Genomic DNA, 24872 nt, shown 5'->3' on the forward strand with positions numbered 1-24872 from the left:
TAATTCCATAATCTACATGTTCGTACTAATGTTATGTATGTTTTTAACTTATAAAATTTGAAGTTAGATTTAATCTATTATTTTATTAAAGGAAATCTTGTTTAATTCATAACTTTTTCGTTATAGCTCCGATTAGAGTGATTTTCGCGTCTGTGTGTGTTCGTAGCAAGATGTAGATTCATTTTACAAACTTTTCATCTTGATTTTATGTTTGGTGTACTATTCTAATTTAGATCTATTGTTTGCTTCGTGTATAATTGCATGGATGCTTGTGTGGTGCTTTTATGATCATGTCTAGTCAGTGAGCTATACATGGTGAATCAAGAAGCAGATCTTTGAACAGTTGGACTAGAAGAAGATCACAGTTGTAAGGCAAGTATAGCATGGGATCTTCCTTGTTCTATATGCCTTTAATCATTTAATTCTTACTGCATGTGTCTACCTTGACTACCACTAAGGATTTCCTAGTTCTTTATTACCCTGCACCTTGACTCCTATGGGTTATTGCATTAGGGAGTATGATGCTAGTGCTCAACTACAACCATGATCTTGTAACTTGACTAATGGAATATGCAATAAATATTAAAAGATGCTTTTTAGCAACATGGAATCAAGAGGGCTAGAACACTGGGCTATTTTTATGGTGCTCTAGATTCCTCTCCCTAAGGACTTATCTATAAACAAACATCCAGGACTTACAGTATAACTATGAGAGCTATATGGCTCTAGCTTTAGCTCAGTATGAAGACATTTTTTAGCTTGTTAGTCGCTACCTTCATTGGCATAAGAATGGCTTGACGAATCGAGTATAGGATAGCCTCTACTCTTATGTGTATAGCCATGATGGAATTGTGCCATTCGATAGGGGGATTCCTATATCTGTTTGCCGAGTGAATCTAATGGCCCTAACTTGTTAGATGAACCTTTGAAAGGCTTCATAGTGAACCCTGCCGACCTTCCTTGGTAGTGGGTCAAGAGACTGATCACCTCGGGTGAAAGAGTAAATCACGACTCACAGTGAAAGTGTACAACCTCTGCAGAGTGTAAGACTAGTATATCAACCGTGTTCATGCTCACGAGCGGCCTTGGACCCTCACGGAATAGATGATGAACACTAAAGATACTGATGATAACGATGCTCACTAATGATTACTGTTTATGCTATTCATTATTCATGTTTACCTAATCATGTGTTTATGTGGGCTTGTGATAAACTTGTTGCTACTCCTATGCTAAAATTATGACAATTAAAAGTTAATCGCAATTAAACTAGTGTCAGCCTTTTGAGCCTCATGAACCCCATATTATATTTGTTGAGTACGACATGTACTTACGCTTGCTTTACTTTCTAAATCTTTGGAAAAATCCCGGATGGGTGCTAGATTGCTAGAGTTTGAAGGAATTAGGCTTCTGATCAACCAGTCAGTTGTCCCTGTGGAATTGAAGTCTTCACCCGAAGATCGGAGTTCTCTCTCCACTGTTTCCTGTCTAAGGTTATACCTTTCATACTAAGTACGTTATATATTGAGCATTCGTCTTTTGATATTACCCTTATTTGTAGCTATATGTGAGATTTGAATTCATAAGCTCATATATGGTGTGTATCTGGTTTTGTTCTTAAAACCGGGTGCAACAGAAGCTCTATATAACCTCATCATATACAGTTAGCCCAAGGTAGAAGGATGATCTACACAAGCATCCATCCATATATGTATAGAAACAATGTCTCACATAGCCATCCACAGCAATTCCATCCTGCCGCTGCTTGCTTTCATCTCCATCCACTTCCTTGCTGTAACACCCTTGGTGTTACATTGTACAGTTTTTTGCTAAAACACTACATGAGCATCATACTTGTGTGTAAATGTGTGTAATATAGGGTATAAAGCAATATACGAAACTCGAAATGTTCATTTGAAACACGAAACGCATGTTACATTTCATGTCGCGTTGTATTACTTAGGGTTCTAAATGAATTTTTATTGACGAAAATGTTAGGGAACGCATATACGAAACTTTGGTAAAGTTTGTAGCATGAGCTTCGTAGGCGACGATGAAATACGTGCGATCAAGAACGAGATTCGCTAGCTAGTGTATCGAATGGCTCGGAACTCCAATTCGACGCGAATCCGATCGTATTTTGGTTGAAATTCCTAAGTCGAGAAATGGATCGACGAAGTAAAGTTCGACAATTTTTGTAGAACGATCGGGTTAGGTAGTGGCATGGTTTTAGGGTTTCCTCTAGTAGCCCGATATACCAGCTAGAGTGTAAAATTGGTGGTGTAGTTACTGGATCATCGAGTTGGTTTTTGTAGCAACTTTAAAATGCGTGCAAGGCACATTCCCAGTCGGTTTCGGTGTCTAGGCGCGGTCACCGTGACCCGCCCGATGTCGCCGCTCGCCCAGGCGCACCCACGCGCACCGCCGCGTCGGCCACACTGCCGCTGCCATGCCTGGCACGCTACCTGCTCGCACATGCGCACATTGGGCCTGGCCAGCCTGGCTGCTCTGCCTCATCCGTCGCATCTGCCCGAGCCATGCAGCTTGCCGTCGCGTCGCACTGCACCACGGTCGCGTTGCGCGCCATTCGTCGGTGCCGCGCTGGCCGGCCCTGCCACTGGCCCCGCGCTGTAGGCTATGCTATCGTTGCTGCCCTGGCACACCACGCACGCACACGCTCGCGCACAGCAGCGCGGACCTACACTGTTGTGCCGCGCACGGGCCACTCTACCGCCTCGCGCTTGCTCGACGGAGCCGTGCACGCGTTGTCCCGCTTGGCTCGGCCCACACGTCGCCTTGCTGCACATGGGATTGTCGACTGCTCTTGCCATCACTTCAGCTCATCAACGCTGCGCTGTTACCTCCCTTGGCTGGCACCATCCACTGCGGTGTAGTATGGAGCCGTCGTCGACCTGCGGGTTATGGCGTTGCGGCCAAGCGTCTTGTGCATGCCACGCTGTTCCCCATCACCCGTGCGCATTGTGCTTTGGGTTGACGGCCAATCCCGCCACGACAGCGCCGAGCCACTTTGCCTACGTTCCCTGTTCCTCTGTCACCAGGCCGTGCCGAGGCAAGCTCGCAGCGTCGGCCAAATCAATGAAATTGCATGCGCCCGTGGATGGAGTAGGGACCTAGCTACGTGTCAAACATTTACACTACTGCTGCCAACCAGTGTCAAGCCCCAATTTGAAGTTCCTTCGCCGCCGGTCACTTTAAGACTCTATGGCAGCGCTCGTCTAATTTCCCTAGCCCCGTCCACCTTCGTCCAATTTGTTGGCACTGTACCTTCGCCCCGCTCCACTCTATCCCGTGCGCACCCCATTTCGCCCTGCTACTGCCTGCTCCGCGCTACCTCCATAGTCGCGCCATCGCCGTGGGTCGCGAGGCTTGCCGTGCGCGCACGGCCAGGCTCGCTCGGTCAGTCTCTGGTGAAGCCACCATGACCGGTAGGTTTGGGGTGAGTCGCTGTTGCCCATCCATGAGCTTATTCACGTTGTCTGTGCCTTGGCTCATGGGAACGCGCCCGCCGTCGCAGGGAGTCCACCGCCGTGGAGGGAGCTCGGGACAGCGTCTTCGTTCGCCGTCTCGCCTCCCATCACTTCTAGTTGACGTCGAGGTGTGCATCGGCTCCATAGATAGGGCTGTGAGGGTGTGCTGTGGCCGGCGTAGCCGCTCGGTGCCAACGCCGCCGCGGCGGTGCGTGCACGGGTGCCGTGGGACTTGACTGCGGTAAAGAAGGAAAAGGGGAGGGTTATATTCATAAGATGACTGTCTATAGAAATAGTACCGTGGACCTCAGTGTGGTTCGTCGGTAGGTCAGGGGCGTTCACGCAAAATGGCCATTGCGCATGGGCCTTCCTATCGCGGGCCGACATCGCTCGGCTGGGCCGGCCTCTGCGCAGGTCGCGCCAGTGGTGAGCGCGTCGTGCGGTTGTGGGCCACGCTACGGTTAGTGGGCCACGGTCTGAAGTTTGGTTTTCTATTTTCCAGCGCATTAATAAATGCTTATTCAATTTAGTTTTGAGCTGAACTTTGATAAATTGTTGTAAATCTTGTAGAGGTCGAAAAATAGTGAAACCAAGTTTGTTAGGTTCACAAAAATGACATCCATCTGTTAGTGTAGTTAGATTACAGTTAGCTGTAATAGTGATGGGTTCATAAATCCAAACTAGAAAGCTTAGTATTATGTAGATTAATATTTAAAGGAATTTTTGTGGTAAATTGGTGATAGCTATAGCTATGAAATTTTTACAGTAGGCTAATTAGATTATTATGTACTTGCTATAAATTCTGTAGCCCTAGAGTAGGTTGATAAACAGAGTAGCTATTATCCTTGTTTTACCATATATAGAATAAATCGGTATTAGGAGTAAGAAAACCTTTAGTTGCTATGATAATGTATGTCATGATTCGTACTTGTTAGTGGTAGCAGTAGGTAACTTAGTACCTTAGCCTGTAGGACTAGCTTAGTAACTTGATAAGATATAGTTTATTTTAAGAGCTGTTGTTGCCATATCATTAAGTGTTGCATCATTATTTCATGCATGTAGATCACGAGTTGGTAGAGTTCGTGCCCGTGGATGAACAGGATTACGAATAGGTCATTCAGGAGTACGAGGATGAAATCCTCATGCAGGAGGGAACCCTGGAGCCTTTTGCTGCTGACTTTATTGATCCGTCACCTGCCCAAGGCAAGCCCCGGTGCATAACCCATATTTTTACTGATCACTGAATATGTATATGTTGTGCATTTATGTTATAGGCATTTTATGGAAACTACATGCATAAATATATCTACCCATGAGTCCGACTAGTTCATGCCGAGTGGCTGCTATGCGTAGGAATTCGGTAGCGTGAGTAACCTGCCGTTACTCACGATATGTGATAATTATGATCACTCATGATAAAATGGTGGAAAGGAAATGGTGACCAGGTAGGGATATGGTTTGGAAATTGGTGGGTGTAAGAGGTTGTGACCTGCGGCCAACAGGGCATAGCTTGGTTACACGTTTTTCCTGTCTATCTTGGTTACAGACCGATCGTTGCATAAGTCATCGGGGCAAGTCACAGATTTATTATCCCGAACACATACTTGGGTATGGGCGTAGGGAAGACTTGTTGCTCTCTTGTCGTGGATCCGGCTCTTTCCGGACTGACTGATTGGAGGCGGGGATGGTGGAGGTCCTTGCACCACACTGAGTCTGGGACTTAGGAGTGGGGGCTTGGAGTCCAAGTTAGGACGGGGACCTGGACACCCAGGACAGCAGGGTGATGGGTTAGTCCTGCTTGTGCCTGGGGTACAAGCGGGGCGTGTGTTTTTGGGGTACCCAGCTGGGGGCATTGATTTGTGAATCACCGGGCAATCTGGTATGCCTTGTTTCGTGTCTAGCACCGTAGTAAGAACTGGAAGATGGAAGGTGCTGAAATGGAACTGATTGCTCAACTCTTGCTTGAAAGTAGACCAGGTGCTTACATAGAATGGCTAGATAACAAACTAATACGGCTATTAATAATGACATCAATAAGGACTCACTATTAGTACTGCTTTCTGTAAAAAGGAAACCAACAAACCATAAAGCTTATCATATTCCTTGGAGTTGGGAAATTATTCCCACTAGTCAGATAAGTCTTGCGAGTATATTGTGTACTCAGGGTTTATTTACCCCTATTGTAGGTTACACTTGAGGATTACCTTTGTGTGGAGGATTCTTCTGGTGGGCATAGAGGGATCCTCGTTCTTTAGCACTAGATGTTTATCTTAATTCCGCTGTTTAATATTCCACACTCTGACTTTGGAAATGTAATAATGTACTTTTTATGAACTCTGGATGTATGAAATAGATTAAGTATTGTAACTCGTTCTCATTATTGGATCCTTGGGGAAAAATGTAGATCTTTCGGGTTCTCCCTTGGGGTGTGCCCGATGGATACTGCCCGCTGTAGCTTGCTTTCGGGGTGCTTAGTGTCTAGTGGAAGACGGGTGCCTCCGTAAGTGTGCTATTTCAGGCGGTTCTGACATAGTTGGTATCAGAGCCAATAATGGGTTACGAGTTCATCACTCTTTTTCAAAAAACTTAAAAATTTGACCAACAAAAGTTTTGTGAAAAGTAGGATGCGATTAAATTATGTAAATAAGTATAAGCCCTAGCAATATGGTCTATCTAGGATAGCGGCACTGGTTTTATCTAAACAGTTTTCTGCGGGTACACTGACTTACGTTGCGTAAGAAATTGTCTAGCATACGGAAAGTGACTGTGCGATGTGCCAAAAATTTTGTGAATGCCGCTATATTCTTGCTTGAGTGAACGTATAGGACGATACATGCATCATGATAATAGCATCTTGCTTAAACTAAAATCCCCCTACACGTATAATTCGATTAGTAAAGTGATAGGATTAAAAAAATGCTTTAATAAATGTGTTGTCATTTCTCTAATCCCTTGCTTCTGATCGAGAAGGTTGTTCTAAATGGATGGTTCCTATCTCTCACATATGAATCTAAGGTCCGGACGCGGGAGCACCAGTGCCGGGGCGGCCCACGGTCTTAGAGAGGGCCAAGGCGAAAGTGGTCGGGCCAATAAGCACGGCAACGGGGAAAGCTAGGAGGCTCCACTTCTGGCTCCTCATCCTTTTCCGCCACCGCCACTGCCACCACCAATGACTCACACGGAGATGATGGTGGAACTGATGGCTGCTCGCCGCGAGTCAGCCCGTGCCACGGAGCTAATGGCACAAGCTATCGTTGGTTTCACCCGCGGAGGCCACAGGGGCAATGGTGGGAACGGGGGTGGTGCCTGCCGTCCTGAGGGACCCTCCTCTTACCAGGATTTCCTCAAGACCCACCCACCCACCCACTTTCACACCGACAGCTGAGCCCCTGGATGCAGAGCACTAGCTTCGCATTCTGGAGCACAAGTTTTTGTTGCTCAACGTGGCCGATGAGCAGAAAGTGCGCTTTGCAGAGCAGCAGCTGTTGGGGTCTACGAGTGCATGGTGGGATACCTTCCATGCCATGCAGTAGCTAGATCATCCGATGACCTGGCAGGAGTTCACTGCGGCATTCATAGAGTTCTATATTCTTGCTGGTGTCCTCAACCGGAAGCTGACTGAGTTCCTGGAACTGCGACAAGGGAGTATGACAGTGATGGACTACGTCAATAAGTTCAATCACTTGTCCCAGTATGCTAGCATTCATGTGGACACTAACGAGATGAAGAAGGACCGCTTCTATTGCGGCCTCTCTTACATCTTTCAAGAGAAATTGTACACCGGGAACTATCTTACCTTCGGGGCAATGATGAATGTTGCCATCGCTATGGAGGGCTTGCAGCGGGATTCCCAGGCAGAGTGGAAGAGAAAGCGGGTGGCTACAGGGTCTTCTAGCCACCCTCATACTCAGAAGGTATAGGTTGTTCGACGGGTGCCCTATTAATCATCAGGCGGGCATTCATTTCGGCAGCCCCAGCATACTTCTCAGACTTCTTACACATAGTACCGTGCACCCACTTAGCAGGTGTAGCCCTAGTAGCCTCAGGGACAGTAGGTCCCACCTCACCAAGGATTGGGGAACAAGCCTAGCGCTTGTTTCAAATGTGGCAAGGATGCCCACTGTGCCCGAGAGTGTCCCTAGAACCAGCCAGCTCAGTCTGCACAACCATCGGCGAACTCTAGGCTAGTCAAGCGGATAGCGATCAAGAGGAAGGTGCCAGTCAGCTAATCGGGACAGGCTCATTAGATTATTATGTACTTGCTGTAAATTTTGTAGCCCAAGAGTAGGTTGATAAACAGAGTAGCTATTATCCTTGTTTTATCATATATAGAATAAATTGGTATTAGGAGTAAGAAAACCTTTAGTTGCTATGATAATGTATGTCATGATTCGTTCTTGTTAGAGGTAGCTTTTGGTAACTTAGTACCTTAGCCGGTAGGACTAGCTTAGTAACTTGATAATATATTGTTTATTTTAAGAGCTGCTATTGCCATATTATTAAGTATTGCATCATCATTTCATGCATGTAGATCACGAGTTGGTTGAGTTCATGCCCATGGACTAACAGGATTATGAAGAGGTCATTGAGGAGTACGAGGAGGAGATCCTCGTGCAGGAGCGAGCCCCAGAGCCTTTTGGTGCTGACTTTGCTGACCCGTCGCCTGCCCAAGGCAAGCCCCGGTGCATAACCCATATTTTTACTAATCACTAAATATATATATGTTGTGCATTTACATTATAGGCATTTTATGAAAACTACATGCATAAATATATCTACACATGAGTCCTACTAGTTCAGGCCGAGTAGCTGGTATGCGCAGGAATTCGGTAGCATGAGTAACCTGCCGTTACTCCCGATAAGTGATAATTATGATCACTCATGATAAAATGGTGGAAAGGAAATGGAGACCGGGCAGGGATATGGTTTCAAAATTGGTGGATGTAAGAGGTTGTGTCCTGTGGCCAACAGGGCATAGCTTGGTTACACTTTTTCCCTGTATGTGTCGGTTAAGGACCGGTCGTTGCATAAGTCATCGGGGCAAGTCATAGATTTATTATCCCGAGCACATACTTGGGTACGGGCGCAGGGAAGATTCGTTGCTCTCTTGTCGTGGATCCGGCTCTTTTTGGACCGACTGACTGGAAGCGAGGATGGTGGAGGTCCTTGCACCGCACAGAGTTCGGGACTCAGGAGTGGGGGCTTGGAGCCCATGTTTGGACAGGGACCTAGACACCTAGGACAGGAGGGTGATGGGTTAGTCCTGCTTGTGCCTGGGGTACAAGCGGGGCGTGTGTTTTCGAGGTACCTAGCTAGGGGCATTGATTCGTGAATCACTGGGCAATCCGGTACGGCTTGTTTCGTGTCTAGCACCGTAGTAAGAACTGGAAGATGGAAGGTGCTGAAATGGAACTGATTGCTCAACTCTTGCTTGAAAGTAGAACAGGTGCTTACATGGAATGGCTAGATAACAAACTAATATGGCTATTAATAATGACATCAATAAGGACTCACTATTAGTACTACTTTCTGCAAAAAGGAAATCAGCAAACCATAAAGCTTATCATATTCCTTGGAGTCGAGAAATTTTTCCCACTAGTCGGATAAGTCTTGCGAGTACATTGTGTACTCAGGGTTTATTTACCCCTGTTGAAGGTTACACTTGAGGAGTACCTTTGTGTGGAGGATTCTTCTGGTGGGCACAGACGGATCCTCATTCTTTAACGCTAGATGTTTATCTTAATTCTGCTTTTTAATATTCCATACTCTGACTTTGGAAATGTAATAATGTACTTTTTATGAACTCTAGATGTATGAAATGGATTAAGTATTGTAACTCGTTCTCATTATTGGATCATTGGGAAAAATGTGGATCTTTCGGGTTCTCCCTTGGGGTGTGCCCGACGGATACTGCCTGTTGTAGCTTGCTTTTAGGGTGCTTAGTGTCTGGTGGAAGATGGATGCCTCCGTAAGTGTGCTATTTCAGGCAGTTCTGCCACACTTGCCTTGTGTCAACACACATCACCCGCCGCACTGAATGAATCCAGTGCTCTCCTCTATCTCAAATCTCAGCTCCTCAACCCATCACGTGCATTGGCATCATGGAGAGACCAATCCCGTGTGTTCTGCAAGTGGCATGGGGTGACATGCGGCAGCAGACAGCAGGCATCTCGAGTCATTGCACTAGACCTTGAATCCAAGAACATTGCTGGCAACATATTCCCTTACGTCGCCAACCTCAGCTTCCTTGAAAGGATCCACATGCCCAACAACCAGCTCGATGGCCAGATTTCTCCTGACATCAGCCGGCTAACCCAGCTTCGGTACTTCAACCTCAGCATGAACTCCCTTCGTGGTGAGATACCAGAGGCAATATCCGCATGTTCCCGTCTTGAGACAATCGACCTTGATAGCAATTCCCACCAAGGTGAGATCCCTCCAAGTCTTGCTAGGTGCTCATCCCTTCAGACTGTTATTCTTGGCTACAACAATCTTCAGGGAAGCATCCCTCCATAGCTTGGCCTGCTACCCAATCTGTTCACACTGTTTCTCCCCAGCAATAATATCACAGGAAGCATTCCTAAATATTTAGGGCAGAGCAAAAACCTCACGTGGGTGAATCTTCAGAACAAAAGCCTTACTAGAGGGATACCAAGTGCTCTGTTCAACAACACATCTCTTTCTTATATAGATCTCTCACACAATGCTCTTTTCGGGTCTGTCCCACCTTTCTCTCAGGCATCTTCCTTGGCACTGAATTACCTTAGCTTATACGAAAATCATCTCTCTAGAGAGATTCCTAGCTCACATGGTAATCTTTCTTCCCTGGCTTTCTTACTGGTTTCTCATAACAGTGTAGGAGGAAGGATTCCAGAGAGCTTAGGTAAGCTTAAAACCCTGCAAGCACTAGACCTCAGCTATAACAACTTGTCAGGCACCGTTGCACCTGCACTTTATAACATCTCCTCTCTTACTTTTCTTGGACTTGGGGCCAACCAACTTGTTGGTACGATTCCCACCAGTATCGGCAACACCCTTACAAGCATCACAGATTTGATATTGGAAGGGAGTAGGTCTGAAGGTCCAATTCCAGCTTCACTGGCCAATGCCACAAATTTGCAATATCTAGATCTCCGTAGCAATGCATTCACTGGTGTTATTCCTTCACTGGGATCCCTGACCTTGTTGAGTTACCTAGATCTAGGTGCAAATAGGCTTGAAGCTGGAGATTGGTCTTTCATGTCCTCTCTAGTCAACTGCACACAGTTAAAAAATTTATGGCTAGATAGAAACAACCTCCAAGGTATAATATCTACTTATATCACCAAAATCCCAAAATGCTTAGAGATCATGGTTCTAAAAGAAAACCAATTCACAGGTTCTATACCATTAGAGATAGGAAAGTTCAAGAATCTCATAGTAATTCAGTTAGATAGTAATTTCCTTTCAGGGGAAATTCCAGACACGCTTGGGAACCTCCAAAACATGTCTATTCTGACCATATCCAAAAACCAACTTTCTGGAGAAATCCCAAGATCAATTGGGAAGCTAGAGCAGCTTACTGAACTTCTTTTCGGGGAAAATAATTTGACCGGGCCCATACCTTCTAGTTTAGAGGACTGCAAACAACTGACAACGCTCAATCTTTCTTCCAATAGCTTGTACGGAGGCATTCCAAGGAACTGTTTTCGATATGTACACTTTATGTTGGCTTAGACTTGTCCAATAACAAACTCACTGGAGACATACCGTTTGAGATTGGTAGATTGATCAATCTGAATTCACTTAGTCTTTCCAACAATCGATTATCAGGTGAGATCCCCTCCACACTTGGTTCAGTGCCTTCTTCTGGAGTCACTCCACTTAGAAGCAAATAATCTGCAAGGAAGCATCCCAGATTCTTTCATCAACTTAAAAGGCATCACTGTGATGGATCTTTCACAGAATAACTTGTCTGGTAAAATTCCTGAATTTTTTGAGTCACTTAGCTCTTTACAGATTCTAAATCTATCCTTCAATGACCTTGAGGGCCCTGTCCCTGGAGGCGGCATCATTGCTAAACCAAATGATGTGTACATCCAAGGAAATAATAAGTTGTGTGCAACGTCTCTAGATCTACAAGTACCATAGTGCTTGACATCAAGACCCCAAAGAAAGAAGCATGCCTACATTCTAGTTGTTCTGGTTTCACTTGCTAGTGTAGCTGCAGTCACAATGGCCTGTGTTGCTGTCATTATTTTGAGGAGAAGGAAAGGAAAGCAACTAACCAACCAGCCATTAAAGAAGATAAAGAATTTCTCGTATGGTGATTTATTCAAGGAGGAGGGTTGTGATAGGCGTGGTGAGCCAACGTTAAATCTAGCCATTCTAATGGAGATGAAACCCAAAAGAAAACCGTTGGGGCGTAACCCTCTTAGCGACGCGCCATATCGAAACCCGGGTATGGTGTTAAATGGGCAAGGGCCGGGTTGGCACCCCTTGGTGACGCGCCGTGTCGTGATCTGTGCATGGTGTCAAGTGAGCAAGGATCGGGTCGTCGGTTCCTTAGTGGCGCGCTACATCGGTGTCCAGGTGTAGTGAAAAATGAGCAAGGGTCTTCACATCTGAGTCGACGAGTGCGAACGGTAAGGAAGCTAGTCGAACCAACTTGGATCCATTTAGGTAGTTGGAATGTAGGGTCGCTTACAGGTAAGTTAAGAGAATTAGTTCATATCGCGACTAGGAGGCATGTAAATATATTATGTGTTCAAAAGACTAAATGCAAGGGTCAGAAGGCGAAGGAGGTGGACAATACATGTTTCATGCTTTGGTACACAGGGACAGTTGCGAATAGAAATGGAGTAGGAGTTTTGATTGATAAGAGCCTCAAGAATGGTGTGGTGGGAGTGAGAAGGAGAAGAGATAGGATTATCTTAGACAAGCTTATCGTTGGTGATATGGTCTTGAACGTAATTAGTGCGTATGCCCCCCAAGTAGGCCTCAACGAGAGTGCTAAGAGATAGTTCTAGAAAGACTTAGATGGCCTAATTAGAGCTGTACCTAGTAGAGAGAAGCTTTTTATAGGAGGAGATCTTAATGGGCATGTAGGTACTACAAGCGCAGGTTTCGAGGCAGTTCATGGAGGTTTTGGGTATGGTAGTAGGAATCAGGAGGGGGAGGAAGTTCTGGACTTCGCGGTAACTTTTGACCTGATGATAGCCAACACTTTCTTTAGAAAGAGAGAATCTCGTCTAGTGACCTTCAGTAGCGGACAACACTCTAGCCAGATTGACTTTGTCCTCGTAAGAAGAAAGGGACAAACGAGCAAGCTTGGGTTGCAAGGTGATACCAGGGGAGTGTGTTGTTTCTCAACATAAGCTTTTGGTGGCAGACTTTCATTTTCAGGTGCATTCCCGTAGGGATAAACAAGCTAAGATTGAAAGAACAAAATGGTGGAAACTGAAAGGGGAGACGTCAGAGGTATTCAGGAATAGGGTTATCAAAAAGGGCTCTTAGAAGGAAGAAGAGGACATAAACAACATGTGGGAGAAGATGGCAACCAACATTCGGAAGGTGGCCTTAGATGTGTGTGGAGTAACCAAAGGAAGTGGAGGCGAGGCTAAAGATACTTGGTGGTGGAATGAGGAAGTCCAAAGGGCTATTAAGGAGAAGAAAGAATGCTATAGACACTTGTACCATGACAGGAGTGTGGACAACATACAGAAGTGCAAGGTGGCAAAGAAGACTGCAAAGCGAGCTGTAAGTGTGGCAAAGGGTAGAGCGTACGAGGATCTTTTCCAACATTTGAGTACGAAGGAAGGAGAGAAGGGCATTTATAGGATGGCTAGGGTTCGTGAGTTTAAGACAAGGGACTTCAACCAAGTTAAGTGCATTAAGGATGAAAGGGAACATCTCTTTGTGAAGGAGGATGAGATCCAACATCGATGGCAAGAGTATTTTGACAAATTGTTCAATGGTGAGAATACGGACACAACCTTTCAGTTGGATGACTCTTTTGACCAATAGGCGCTTTGTGTAGAGAATCCAACAATCTGAGGTTAGAGAGGCGTTGAAAAGGATGAAAGGAGGTAAGGCGATGGGACTGGATGGTATCCCAATCGAGGTGTGGAGATGCCTCGGGGGCATAGCTATAGTATGGCTAACCAAGCTGTTCAACCATATTTTTCGATCGAATAAGATGCCTGACGAGTGGAGAAGAAGTATATTGGTACCGATCTACAAGAATAAAGGGGATATTCAAAGTTGTACTAATTACCGGGGAATTAAGTTGATGAGCCATGCTATGAAGCTATGGGAGAGAGTTATCGAGCATCGCTTGAGAGCAATAACATGGGTCTCTATGAACCAATTTGGTTTCATGCCCAGAAGGTCAACCATGGAAGCCATTTTCTTAATAAGACAAGGTATGGAGCAGTATAGGGAGAAGAAGAAGGACCTACACATGGTTTTTATTGACTTGGAGAAGGCTTATGATAAAATACCAAGGAATGTTATGTGGTGGGCTTTGAACAAACATAAAGTCCCAACGAAGTACATCGGGCTCATTAAGGACATGTACAACAATGTTGTGACTAGTGTTCGAACAAGTGATGGAGACACGGATGACTTCCCGATTAGGATAAGACTACATCAAGGGTCAGCTTTGAGCCCTTATCTGTTTGCCTTAGTGATGGATGAGGTCACAAGGGACATACAAGGGGACATCCCTTGGAGTATGCTTTTCGCGGACGATGTAGTGCTAGTTGATGAAAGCCGGACAGGAGAGAATAAAAAACTAGAGTTATAGCGGGAGACTTTGGAGTCCAAAGGTTTTAGACTCAGTAGAACTAAAACTGAGTATATGAGATGTGACTTCGACACTACTACTCGGGAGGAGGAAGATATTAGTTTGGAAGGTCAAGTAGTGCCTAGGAAGGATACCTTTCGATATTTAGGATCAATGCTACAGAGAGACGGGGATATTGATGAAGATGTTAGCCATGGAATCTAAGCAGGGTGGATGAAGTGGTGCCAAACATCTGGTGTCCTATGTGACAAAAGGGTACCACAGAAGCTAAAAGGCAAGTTTTATAGGACGGCGATTAGACCTGCTATGTTGTATGGTAAAGAATGTTGGCCTACGAAAAGACGACATGTTCAACAGATAAGTGTCGCAGAAATGCATATGTTGCGTTGGATTTGTTGTCATACAAGAAGGGATCGAGTTCGGAACGATGATATACGCGATAGATTAGAGGTAGCACCAATTGAAGAAAAGCTTGTCCAACACTGGTTGAGATCGTTTGGACATGTCCAACGGAGGCCTCTAGAGGCACCAGTGCATAGTGGAATCCTAAGCCAGGATAGTAATGTGAAGAGAGGCAGAGGAAGACCGAAGTTGACTTGGGTAGTGGCAATAAAAGGAGACTTGAAAGGATGGAATATACCAAAGACTCAGCCTTAGATAGGAGTGCTTGGAAAACAGCTATTTACATGCCTGAACCTTGATTGCTTCTGCTGGGTTTCAACTCTAGTCTACCCTAACTTATTTGGGACTTAAAGGCTTTGTTGTTGTTGTTGTTGTTGTTGTAACAGATGGTTTCTCTCCTAACAGTCTTGTTGGATCTGGAAGGTTTGGATTGGTATACAAAGGTCAATTCATGGTTGAAGAATGTGCAGTTGCCATAAAGGTATTCAGGCTTGACCAATTTGGAGCACCAAGTAACTTCCTTTCTGAATGTGAGGCATTGAGAAAAATTCGCCATCGGAGTCTTATAAGAGTGATTAGTGTATGTTCAGCGTTTGATCCAACTGGAAATGAATTCAAAGCACTCATTCTTGAGTACATGGTAAATGGTAACCTAGAAAGCTGACTCCATCAGAAAGAGTACACAAAAAGCACGCAAAGACCATTGAGTTTAGGCACATGAATAGCAATAGCTGTGGATATTTATGCTGCATGGGACTATCTTCATAATTGATGCACTCCTCCTTTGGTACATCGTGATCTGAAACCAAGCAATGTCCTTTTGAATGATGAAATGGTCGCATCTCTCAGTGATTTTGGTCTTGCAAAGTTTCTTTCTGTTGACTTTTCAACTGGATTCAATAATTCATCGAGTGTTGTAGGACCAAGAGGATCTATCGGTTACATTGCACCAGGTGAGCACATGTTTCACTCTTGCTTTTTTAATCAGAATGAATTGTACTTATGTATACATGATATTTGTCCTGTAAATGATGCATTGACATCTCAACTATATTTTTGCCAATTTTCTGAAATAGCTAAGTGGAGGACTTTCTTATTAAGTTTTACACAACATTGCAGAGTGCGGTGTGGGGTGCAAAATCTCTGTTGAGGGTGACATCTACAGCTATGGAATTATTCTGCTGGAGATTATTACAGGAAGGCGACCAACTGATGACATGTTTAAGGATGGAGTAAACATCCGCAACTTTGTGGAGTCATCACTTCCACTGAATATCCATAACATATTAGAACCAAATCTCACTGGATATCATGAAGGTGAAGACGGAGGACAAGAAATAGTTGAAATGCAGCACTGTGTCATGCAACTCGCAAAGATTGGTCTAAAATGTTCTGAGATGTCACCCAAGGATCGGCCAAGAACAGAGGAGGTTTATGCTGAAATCTTGGCCATCAAAGAAGAATTTTCAACATTGTGTTCATTGGGAAGTGTATCTACGTTACTGTAATTCACATAGTACCTCTGTAACAGTTGCATTTTGCCTATAGAAAAAGATTTGTACAAGGCAGTTGATCAAATAAATATGTAGTCAGGGACAAGCATTAGTACTTTTCCTAGTATAGGAAACTGGTGCAGTACATGGAAACGGTACTAAGTGTCAACCCTGGCTATAGTACTAAGTGTGGTACTCGGAAACAATACCAAGTGTCAATAACAGTACGCACAACCGCTTCTTCCACCGCATGTTTAGTTCAGAATCACCACATGTTTTTATGTAACCCCTAACTCCCTAAGTATCACAAACCAATTGTGTGATGACCTAAAAATTTGAGGCCTTTAGAATAACTTGAACTCCCTGTGAAACATTAATGACTGATAGAATTAAACTAGTGATGTTATACTAGCCCACAGTGTTAAAATCAACATACTTCACCCCCTATAATATATAACCAAAGTCTTAGTTAGAAACAGCAAAGCATGATGCCCTTTTTTCGAGCAATAACCGATGAAATCAATTGAATGCTCTCGGTATCTATATAACATGTGTTTCAATCATGCGTTCCTGGCCTCCCACTTTGCATTTCATAGCACATATTACCTATCTTTCAGTATGCAAAAATGCAAGATGACCAACCTTCTCTGAAATTTAGAAAACTGAAGAACAGAACAAAATTTCACATAACTGAACAACACCATGCCATTTTCACTAAACAACAACCTCTGAACTACAATGTCAATTCCAATAAATAACAAAATCATTCATATAAATTTTTTACTATATCCTAGCATTGAAACCGTATTTTGGGAGAAATATGATGAAAATTAGTATGCACATGGGGGCCTTAAAAAAAATACTATGCTCAAATGTTGGTCTTTCTAGACTGTTTTCTTTTCCTTGGTTGTAGCCTACTATCTATCTGACTCTACTTTCAATTTGTTTCACTGTGGGTGTGGGGTATGGACTCCTTTTTCTTTGAAAAATGGGAAAGTAGTGGACAATTTCAATCTGTATAATGGTACTAGTGCTAGACCTCTAGTTGCAACGACTGACAGCATACAGCAGTTAACCGTTTTATTTGGAATGGGCCATGTAATCAGCATTTTGTAAACCTGAAGCAATGTGAACCCGTGCACTCTCCTCACTCGACAGCAGACCCTGTACAGTGTAGTAGGCATGGACCAGCCAACACCTTTCTCAACCCATATTACACCAAACAGAGAGGATTGAACATAATGATCATCATCAAAACATTAAACAAATTGCAGGGCATTGACAAGACTAAAATTCTGAATACCACTCCTATCAACAAACCATGTCATGTCATTATTATCCTACTTTGGGGGTGGGGGAGAGCAACAGAGCTGGTGTAAGATGGGAAACATCACTATCTCTATATCTACTTTCTTTCTCTAGTGCTACAAGCCATACATGGATTTTTTGGACTGAAATATAACTAACAATATTTAAAACTATGTAGTACAGAATTTTTATGAGGTACTGCAGCCCTTGCTGTTTATTAGAAGACAGCGGCCACACCAGTTCATGGAGTTCTCAGGATGAGCATAATCTCCCAAAAAAGAAACTAGCTTAATTAATTTTCCCTGTCCATTAAGCTGCATTCTCTTCCCCCATGTAGTTTCAGAAAACAACACTATGGTCCTAGCTACTTCTCACATAGCGAAGCAAATTCAACACAGCAAGCTAGCTAATCGTCAGTTGGAATCTCAAAAGCAAAGGAAAATCTCAAGGCCACTGACCTCGGGGCCGGCGGCGTGTCGGAGGCACAGAGCAGGGGAGCCGGGGGATTCGTCAGGGCCACAAGCGTCTTCCTTTCCGGCCACCAGGATCGGGTGCGCTGGCCTGCGGCACGCCACGCAGGTGTGGGCTCGGGTTCCGCTCCAAGGAAGTCGGCCGGAACTCGGCCCTCCTCGCCGGCACGGCTCTTCGCGGGCATGTGAACACGGGCGGCGCCGAGCAGAAGCTGGCGGCACAGAGCAGAGGCAGGGGAAAGCTGGAGGGCGAGGGTTCGGTGTGGGCTTTTGGCTTACATGGGCCAAGTTTTGACCCAAAGTGATGTGTCAATATTAGAGCATCTCGTGCAACACTGACTGACAGGTCTTCTATTCCCTAATATAATATCTTATATATTCTTTATTACTAATTGCCTGCAAATCGTAATGATTTCTACCATGGACTCGCACGGCAATAGCAAAAGTAAACCATGCAAAGTTGCAGCAGCATCGTACATCAGGCAACGTGTGCCATACTAACCATAGGAACAATCTGGTACAGAATCCTATCACTCACATTACTCATTCTATACATAATAAATTTGGGGCATTTTCATTCCTACAAAGTATATACAAGTGAAAACAAACTGCACAATAGGATTTTAAGTGGGCTATCATATATAATACTAATAAGAAAATGCCATTCTGAGATAAAGATGGTGCACTATAGTAACTTGGTCTCTACCGATCATTGTCCACAGTCTGACGGTGTCAGGTACGTGATGATAACTTCAAAGTCGAGTTTGACTGGGCCTCCAGCTTGTGTGGGGCATCCTTGCTGGTCTTCTCCGCCTCCACACCTTCCTCCAAGTTCTTCATGACCCTCTCCAATGTTCCTAAATAGGTTAACATCATTAGGTAGTAATCTATTTTCAAAACTATGCAAAGGATCGCTTAAGAACGAGGTCACCTATAAATTTAGTTGTCACATTCTCGAGCTCGAGTCATCGGACCTTGCATAATGGTTGGAGGATCAGCGGGTGCATCCGAAGGAGGTATGTCGTGATCACCACCAGAGTTATATCCGGTGCCTACCAGAAGCCTCCAAACACTTAGTTTTTCGCCCCTTTTTCAAATGTGCTAACTCCTCAAGTGTTTCAACAACTTATGCATGCTCGATCATGTCATATCGCTGCCAGGTTGTGGTCTGAATCGGCAGCGATAGCCGGCTTCACTGCTCGATCAGTAGGATCCCAATCATTTGCCCAGATCCTAGGCTTCTGACACGACAGTGAAATCAGGTCAGTTCCGGCTCTAGTGCAACTGGCAGCAACAAGCCGACAAGGATTGTCTGTTATATAGTAGGGGTGATTAGGATTAACCTTCAACGTCTTTTTAATCAGGCAGTTACTATACGCTAGCACTGTTCGCCTAAACGGTCGTTTAGCCCGTTTAAACACCGTGTAAACGCTACACGGTGGTGCGCCGTTTCCGTTTAATCACCCGTTTACTCCTTTTAATTGGCCGTTTAGCCCGTTTAATAGGACGTTTTACCTGAATAATGGCTAAACGGTAGGTGACCGACTGTTTACCGTTTAGCGTTTAGGAAAACACTGTACGCTAGTGTAAATTACCGACTTCGGGGCATCGGTCATCCCACCAAGCGATGGTTCATAGTGTATATAAACCTGATCAGTGTAGTAAACCTTCAATATATAGACACTCGGATGCATACACTGAATTTGGATCCTCGATCGATTTGGAGAAGGTCCAGTTTATTTATGCTGATCAGCGATATATTTATAATGAACCAGTATGTTATTACTTTTTGCACAAACTGCTAATGACATGGCGGACGATGGCACGGCGGGGTCCCCAGTGTTGGTCCGCAAGGATGTGTAGGATCTCCCCAGCCACCTGCACGTGGACCCAAAACAGGCCGTCAAATATCAATTGCTCTTGCTCATTTTGTTAAACAAAGTTGTTCATCACAGTTCAACAACTACAAAATTGATAGTATTTTCTATTTTAAATTGTCTGTGTGACCGCTAGGCATTTGGAACCATGATAAACCATACGGTTGGAGCTGCTTATGCTCGGTCCTTTTTTCTTAGGCTCTGTTTGGATCCACCGGATAAACTTCAGCTGCTAAATTAGTTTAGCTGCTTGGGATCCAAACAGAGACAGCTAAACTTTAGCTGGAGGCTAAAATGTATACCATCCGTTTAGCTGTTCCAATCCTGCTAAAGCGTGAGTAACGACAAAATCGCCCCTCTTTTTTCCGTGTCCATATAGGGCTCAACAAAACTAAGGGCAACATGGTAAATAAAAACCAATTATTTAGATGATCCAAACAACCACAGCTAAACTTTAGCTAGCCAAATTAGCTGGCAAAAGTTTAGTTAGTGTGGATTCAAACAGGGCCTTAGACGGCTCAACAGATGCTAGCTATAGCTATGAGAAACATTTCGTAAATGGTTCTAAACAAATAAACATGGGAATAACTATATTATTATAGATGTTCCAAAAGAGAATGTTCACTACTATGCTAATTTTGTTTCCCAGATGCAGCTCCATCAACAGTCATCTCTATAGAGACCTCCAGGGGGTAGGAACCATACTGTCTCTAGAAATACAAATTCATAGACTGCTAAGATTTTCAAACACTTATTTGTTTAGAACCATTTAGGAAAAAACATTATTAGGATAACTATGTTGTTAGGATAACTATTAAAAAAATGGTTCTAACTATGTTGTTCCCTCCATCCTAAATTATTAGTCATTTCAACTTTCTTAGACAGTCCAAGTATCTCAATTTTGACACGATTTATATTAAATGGTTCTAAACAAAAAACATTATTAGGATAACTATGTTGTTCCCTCCATCCTAAATTATTGGTCATTTCAACTTTCTTAGACAGTCCAAGTATCTCAATTTTGAAACGATTTATATTAAAATAATAACATTTATGATACCAAATAAGTATCATTAAATTTCATTAATTATATTTTTATAGTATACCTATTTGATGTCATAATTTTTTGTAATTCTCTCTATAATTTTGGTCAAACTTAAGATTCTTTGATTCTCCAAGAAAATTAAATGTCTTGTAATTTGGAATTTAGAGAATATTGAACTACCGAATGGTTTCAGTCTTTTTATTTATTTTTATGTTTTTATTTCACCCGACAATCAGTTACATTTTCTATTGAGATTCTTTTACCAAAGTAAACACCGATACTTGCTACCCATACGTATGCAAAAGCGGATCTACGGCCCAGGCTGCCCATGCTGCTGCCCTAGTCTTGCATAAGCAAAGCTACTTAATAAAAGGTGTAGAATTTATACAATTACAAAAGATTATAATTAATTTAGCTAAGTCAGTCGAAATCAATTTCTGGATCTGCCACTGTGTATTTAAATGTCTTATCTTATCTAACCCATTTTCTTCTTTGATCTTACTCTTATGCCCTATAAATGTGTATCTTAAGATTTATGGTGCATATGGCCTGAAGAAGTGGACACATAGAGAGTATGTGATCACACCAGACCATCTAGGATAGTACGTATGTCAAGTATACTAGTTATACTTATTTTATGTACTACTATCACGGTATTATAACAAATTAACAATATACTCACTTCTTTCCAAATTAGAAGACATTTAGGCATTTTTATATACATTGTTTTTACTATGTATCTACATAGTGTATATTTAGGTGTATAGCAAAAACTATGTATCTAGAAAAGTCAAAATATCTTATAATTTGGAATAGAGTACTAAAAATACAAGCTCCATTGAAATTTTTCCATGTAGTAAGATTTGGAGTATCTTAAAATGAGCATATGAACATATTAAAACTGATAAATGAGCATGTACCCTTAGGGAAGGTGATTTACTAAAGATGGGAGAACATACTCTAAAATACTCGATCTGTTCCAAGTTATAAGATTTTTGAATTTTCTAGATATATTATTTTTATTATGCGTGTAGATATAATATATATCCGGTATTTCACAAGGCGTCGCTCCGCGGCCGCCTAGGTACACTTATGCGCTAGGCGATGGGGTACCACGGACCCTAGTGGGGTAGGCGGTATCTTTGCAGCGCCAATTGGCCACAACAGCTGGACATGCCATCCCTGGTGGCCTTATGTGCAGATCTGGCAGCAGAGTGGCGGGGGAGGAGGTGGGAACAGCGGGCTGCTATAGGGGATCGAGGAGGCATGGATGGCGGGCGGCAGGGAGATGTGGACATCGGGCAGCAATGGCAGGGACCACCGGCGGCAGCGGAGATGGGAAACACAGCTACACGGCAGCAGAGATGGTAGACGTGGCTAAGAGGAGGCTGGAGGTGGCGCAGACAGAAGGGAGGAGTCTGGCCGCGACAGAGAAGGGAGCAGTTGCGCGACAACAGAGAAGGAAGGAAGAGTTGCGCGAACGGGTGTGTGTGTGGCTGGGAGGCTCAGTTTTCCCCACCGCGCGCCGCTAGGGTTCACAGCGCCGCCAATCCTCCGCAACTCCCCGACGGCGTAGACTCACCCAGCCCCCATGACTCCCTGGTGGCGCGGACTCGCCCGGCCCCTGCGACTCCCCGGCAGCACGGACTCACCCGGCCTCGCGAACTCCCCCAGCTACCGCGTCCTGTCCCACTCTGCGACTTACCGGCGACGCGAGCTGATGTGAATGCCCGCGCTCTCTGCTCCAGGTATGCCTCGGCTATCTGCTCCAGATCTGAGCGCGAGCTGATCTGAACGCGACAATATACATCTGGGTCGTACTTTTGCCTTCCTAGTCTTGCTAGTTGCTAGTAGTATGCATGTCAGTTAAAGGTACGTGTGTGTCTGTGGCTTCTTGAGAATTGACAGTTAAGGATACGTGTGTGTGGCTTGTTGAGCATTGACGCTTGTCTGATGACTATGTTTTGTTGAAATTGTAAATTTATATATGACAACAATACTGCTGATGGTGTTCACCGATGAGGAAGATGATTTTTTGGTGGAATGGGGGGAGGAAGAAGAATCAGATGATGATGATTTGGTGGCGCTGTTGCTAATTCTTACCAGGATCACTAAATGATATCAATGTACTTCGAAGGTCTCCCCTTTTTCAGCGACTAACTTCAGGAATTTCACCTCCAATTGAGTACACTGTGAATAGCAATAAGTACACCATGGGTTATTATTTGGCAGATGGGATCTATCCTTCTTGGCCTACATTTGTGAAGAGCTACAGAAGTCCACAAGGTAACAAGAAGTCTCACTCCACACAAGCTCAAGAAGCGGCCAGGAAGGACGTTGAGAGAGCATTTGGTGTTTTGCAGTCACGCTTTGCCATGATTAGGGGTCTTGCAAGATTTTCGGGCAAGGATATGCTATGGTACGTATTGACAGCATATGTGATCATGCATAATATGATAATTGAGAATGAGAGAGATGACGCCGATGTTGGGGGATATGACTATGATCAAGATGGGGGTGAGGAGTTGAGGCAGGAGGAATACCAACGCCGCAATCCAAATGTGATGTCCGAGTTTCTCAGGATATACAAGGAGATTGAAGATAAAGAGGGGCATGAGAAACAAAGAAACAATCTTGTGGAGCATTTGTGGGCGCGACATGGCGCAAGTTAATTGTTTTGTTCGACTTTATGTTTCATGATTATGTTATTTGATTTGCAAACATGTTATGGATTATGTTGTGATTTACTATCATTAAATTCGGACAAATTGGTTTTTGAATTTAAATTTAAACATTCATATTTTTATTTATAATTTTATTTAGGTATGATACTTTTATTGTTATTCATTATAGTTTGAATAAATTATTATATAATATAATGTTCTTGAATACATATGCATATAGTGTGCCAGAAAATAGAGGGAATTAAGAAGTAGGGGGCCCTGTTTTGGGCGCTACTACTCAGTCAAGAAAACAGCCCCCCCCCCCCCCCCCCAATAGTGGGGGAGCACCGAAATGAAAAAGTAGGGGCCCTGTTTTGGGGGCCACTACTCTAGTTGCTCTAAGGTCTTGGTGGATAAGGTGGGCTCTGTTTTGATGGACCTTTCTATTTTTATGGCCTTTCAGTCCATGTCTCTAATTTCTTCATTTTTTCATGTAATATATAAATGTGTAAGATGCCTAGAAAACACCTTGCAAATGCCTAGGTGCACCTAGGCTCTAGACGGAGGGTCACCGCCTAGTTAGCGCCTAGCGTCTGATACAACCTTGTACATATCTAAAGTGCATAGCAAACCATGTATGCAGACAATTCGGTGGCGACGCGGCAAACGCGACCCGTGGGTTGTGTTGTCAGTGCCCGAGGTCTCCTTGTTGTCGTCGCCAGTCTGAGGCTGGGGATGCGGCATACCCACCATCGCTGGATCAATGGGGCTCTGATATCAATTGTCAGATCACCGCCGGCGTGGTTGCTGCCAGTGAGCTCTATCTCTCTCTCACGTGAACACAGAGGTGAACGCTAACTCACGGAGTTTTAGTGCTGGTAAAACTGCCAGCGTTTTCTTGTTTAGATTACAAAATATAAGTGCAAGATACAGAGGCCGTGAGGCCAAGATTCACACGGCACACCTGTGAGCATGATCTGCCATCTCCCACACTGCTGGGACATGGCGTGGAATAGCGCGGCATGGGCGCCGTCGCGCGCTGCTACTCTATCTGAGAAATAGAAAACGGAAAACAGCTATATCTAATCTACGCTGTACACTAACCGGCACAAGCTTATGTGCTTACACATATCACTGAATATATCGCCTAAATGTATGATTGATAAATTTATTGTTTTGGCACAATAGCATGGTTGTGCTGTCTCCGATGTCTTCAAATATCATGGTTGTGCTGTCTCCAATCTCTTTGTGCAGCTCTGTAGTTTTTGTGGATGCTTATGCATGATGCACGAAGGCATGAAGAGGTGAACCAGGCAGTTGTATCGAGAAGTAGGCATTTT

At 44.0% G+C, this 24872-nt stretch overlaps 1 protein-coding gene and 1 pseudogene across 1 annotated transcript; both read left to right on the forward strand.

Moving 5' to 3' along the window:
• Positions 1-1704: 1704 nt before the first annotated feature.
• On the forward strand, positions 1705-16280 carry LOC136484289 (receptor kinase-like protein Xa21; annotated as a pseudogene).
• A 5896-nt stretch (positions 16281-22176) lies between these two features.
• LOC136480978 (uncharacterized) lies at positions 22177-23541 on the forward strand. The gene is made up of 2 exons (XM_066478383.1): positions 22177-22353; positions 23023-23541. Exons 1-2 carry the CDS (start codon positions 22177-22179, stop codon positions 23539-23541), a joined length of 696 nt encoding a protein of 231 aa, XP_066334480.1.
• The last annotated feature ends 1331 nt before the right edge of the window (positions 23542-24872 follow it).

This window comes from Miscanthus floridulus, chromosome 9 (genome assembly GCF_019320115.1).
Source record: "Miscanthus floridulus cultivar M001 chromosome 9, ASM1932011v1, whole genome shotgun sequence".
NCBI lineage: Eukaryota > Viridiplantae > Streptophyta > Magnoliopsida > Poales > Poaceae > Miscanthus > Miscanthus floridulus.

Bases quoted from the DNA above. Each gene is read 5' to 3' on its own strand.
- LOC136480978 (XM_066478383.1), top strand. From the start codon at position 22,177: ATGGCAGGGACCACCGGCGGCAGCGGAGATGGGAAACACAGCTACACG. The intron at 22,354-23,022 runs GTGTGTGTGTGG...CCCCTTTTTCAG, and splicing joins AGGAAGAGTTGCGCGAACGG to CGACTAACTTCAGGAATTTC.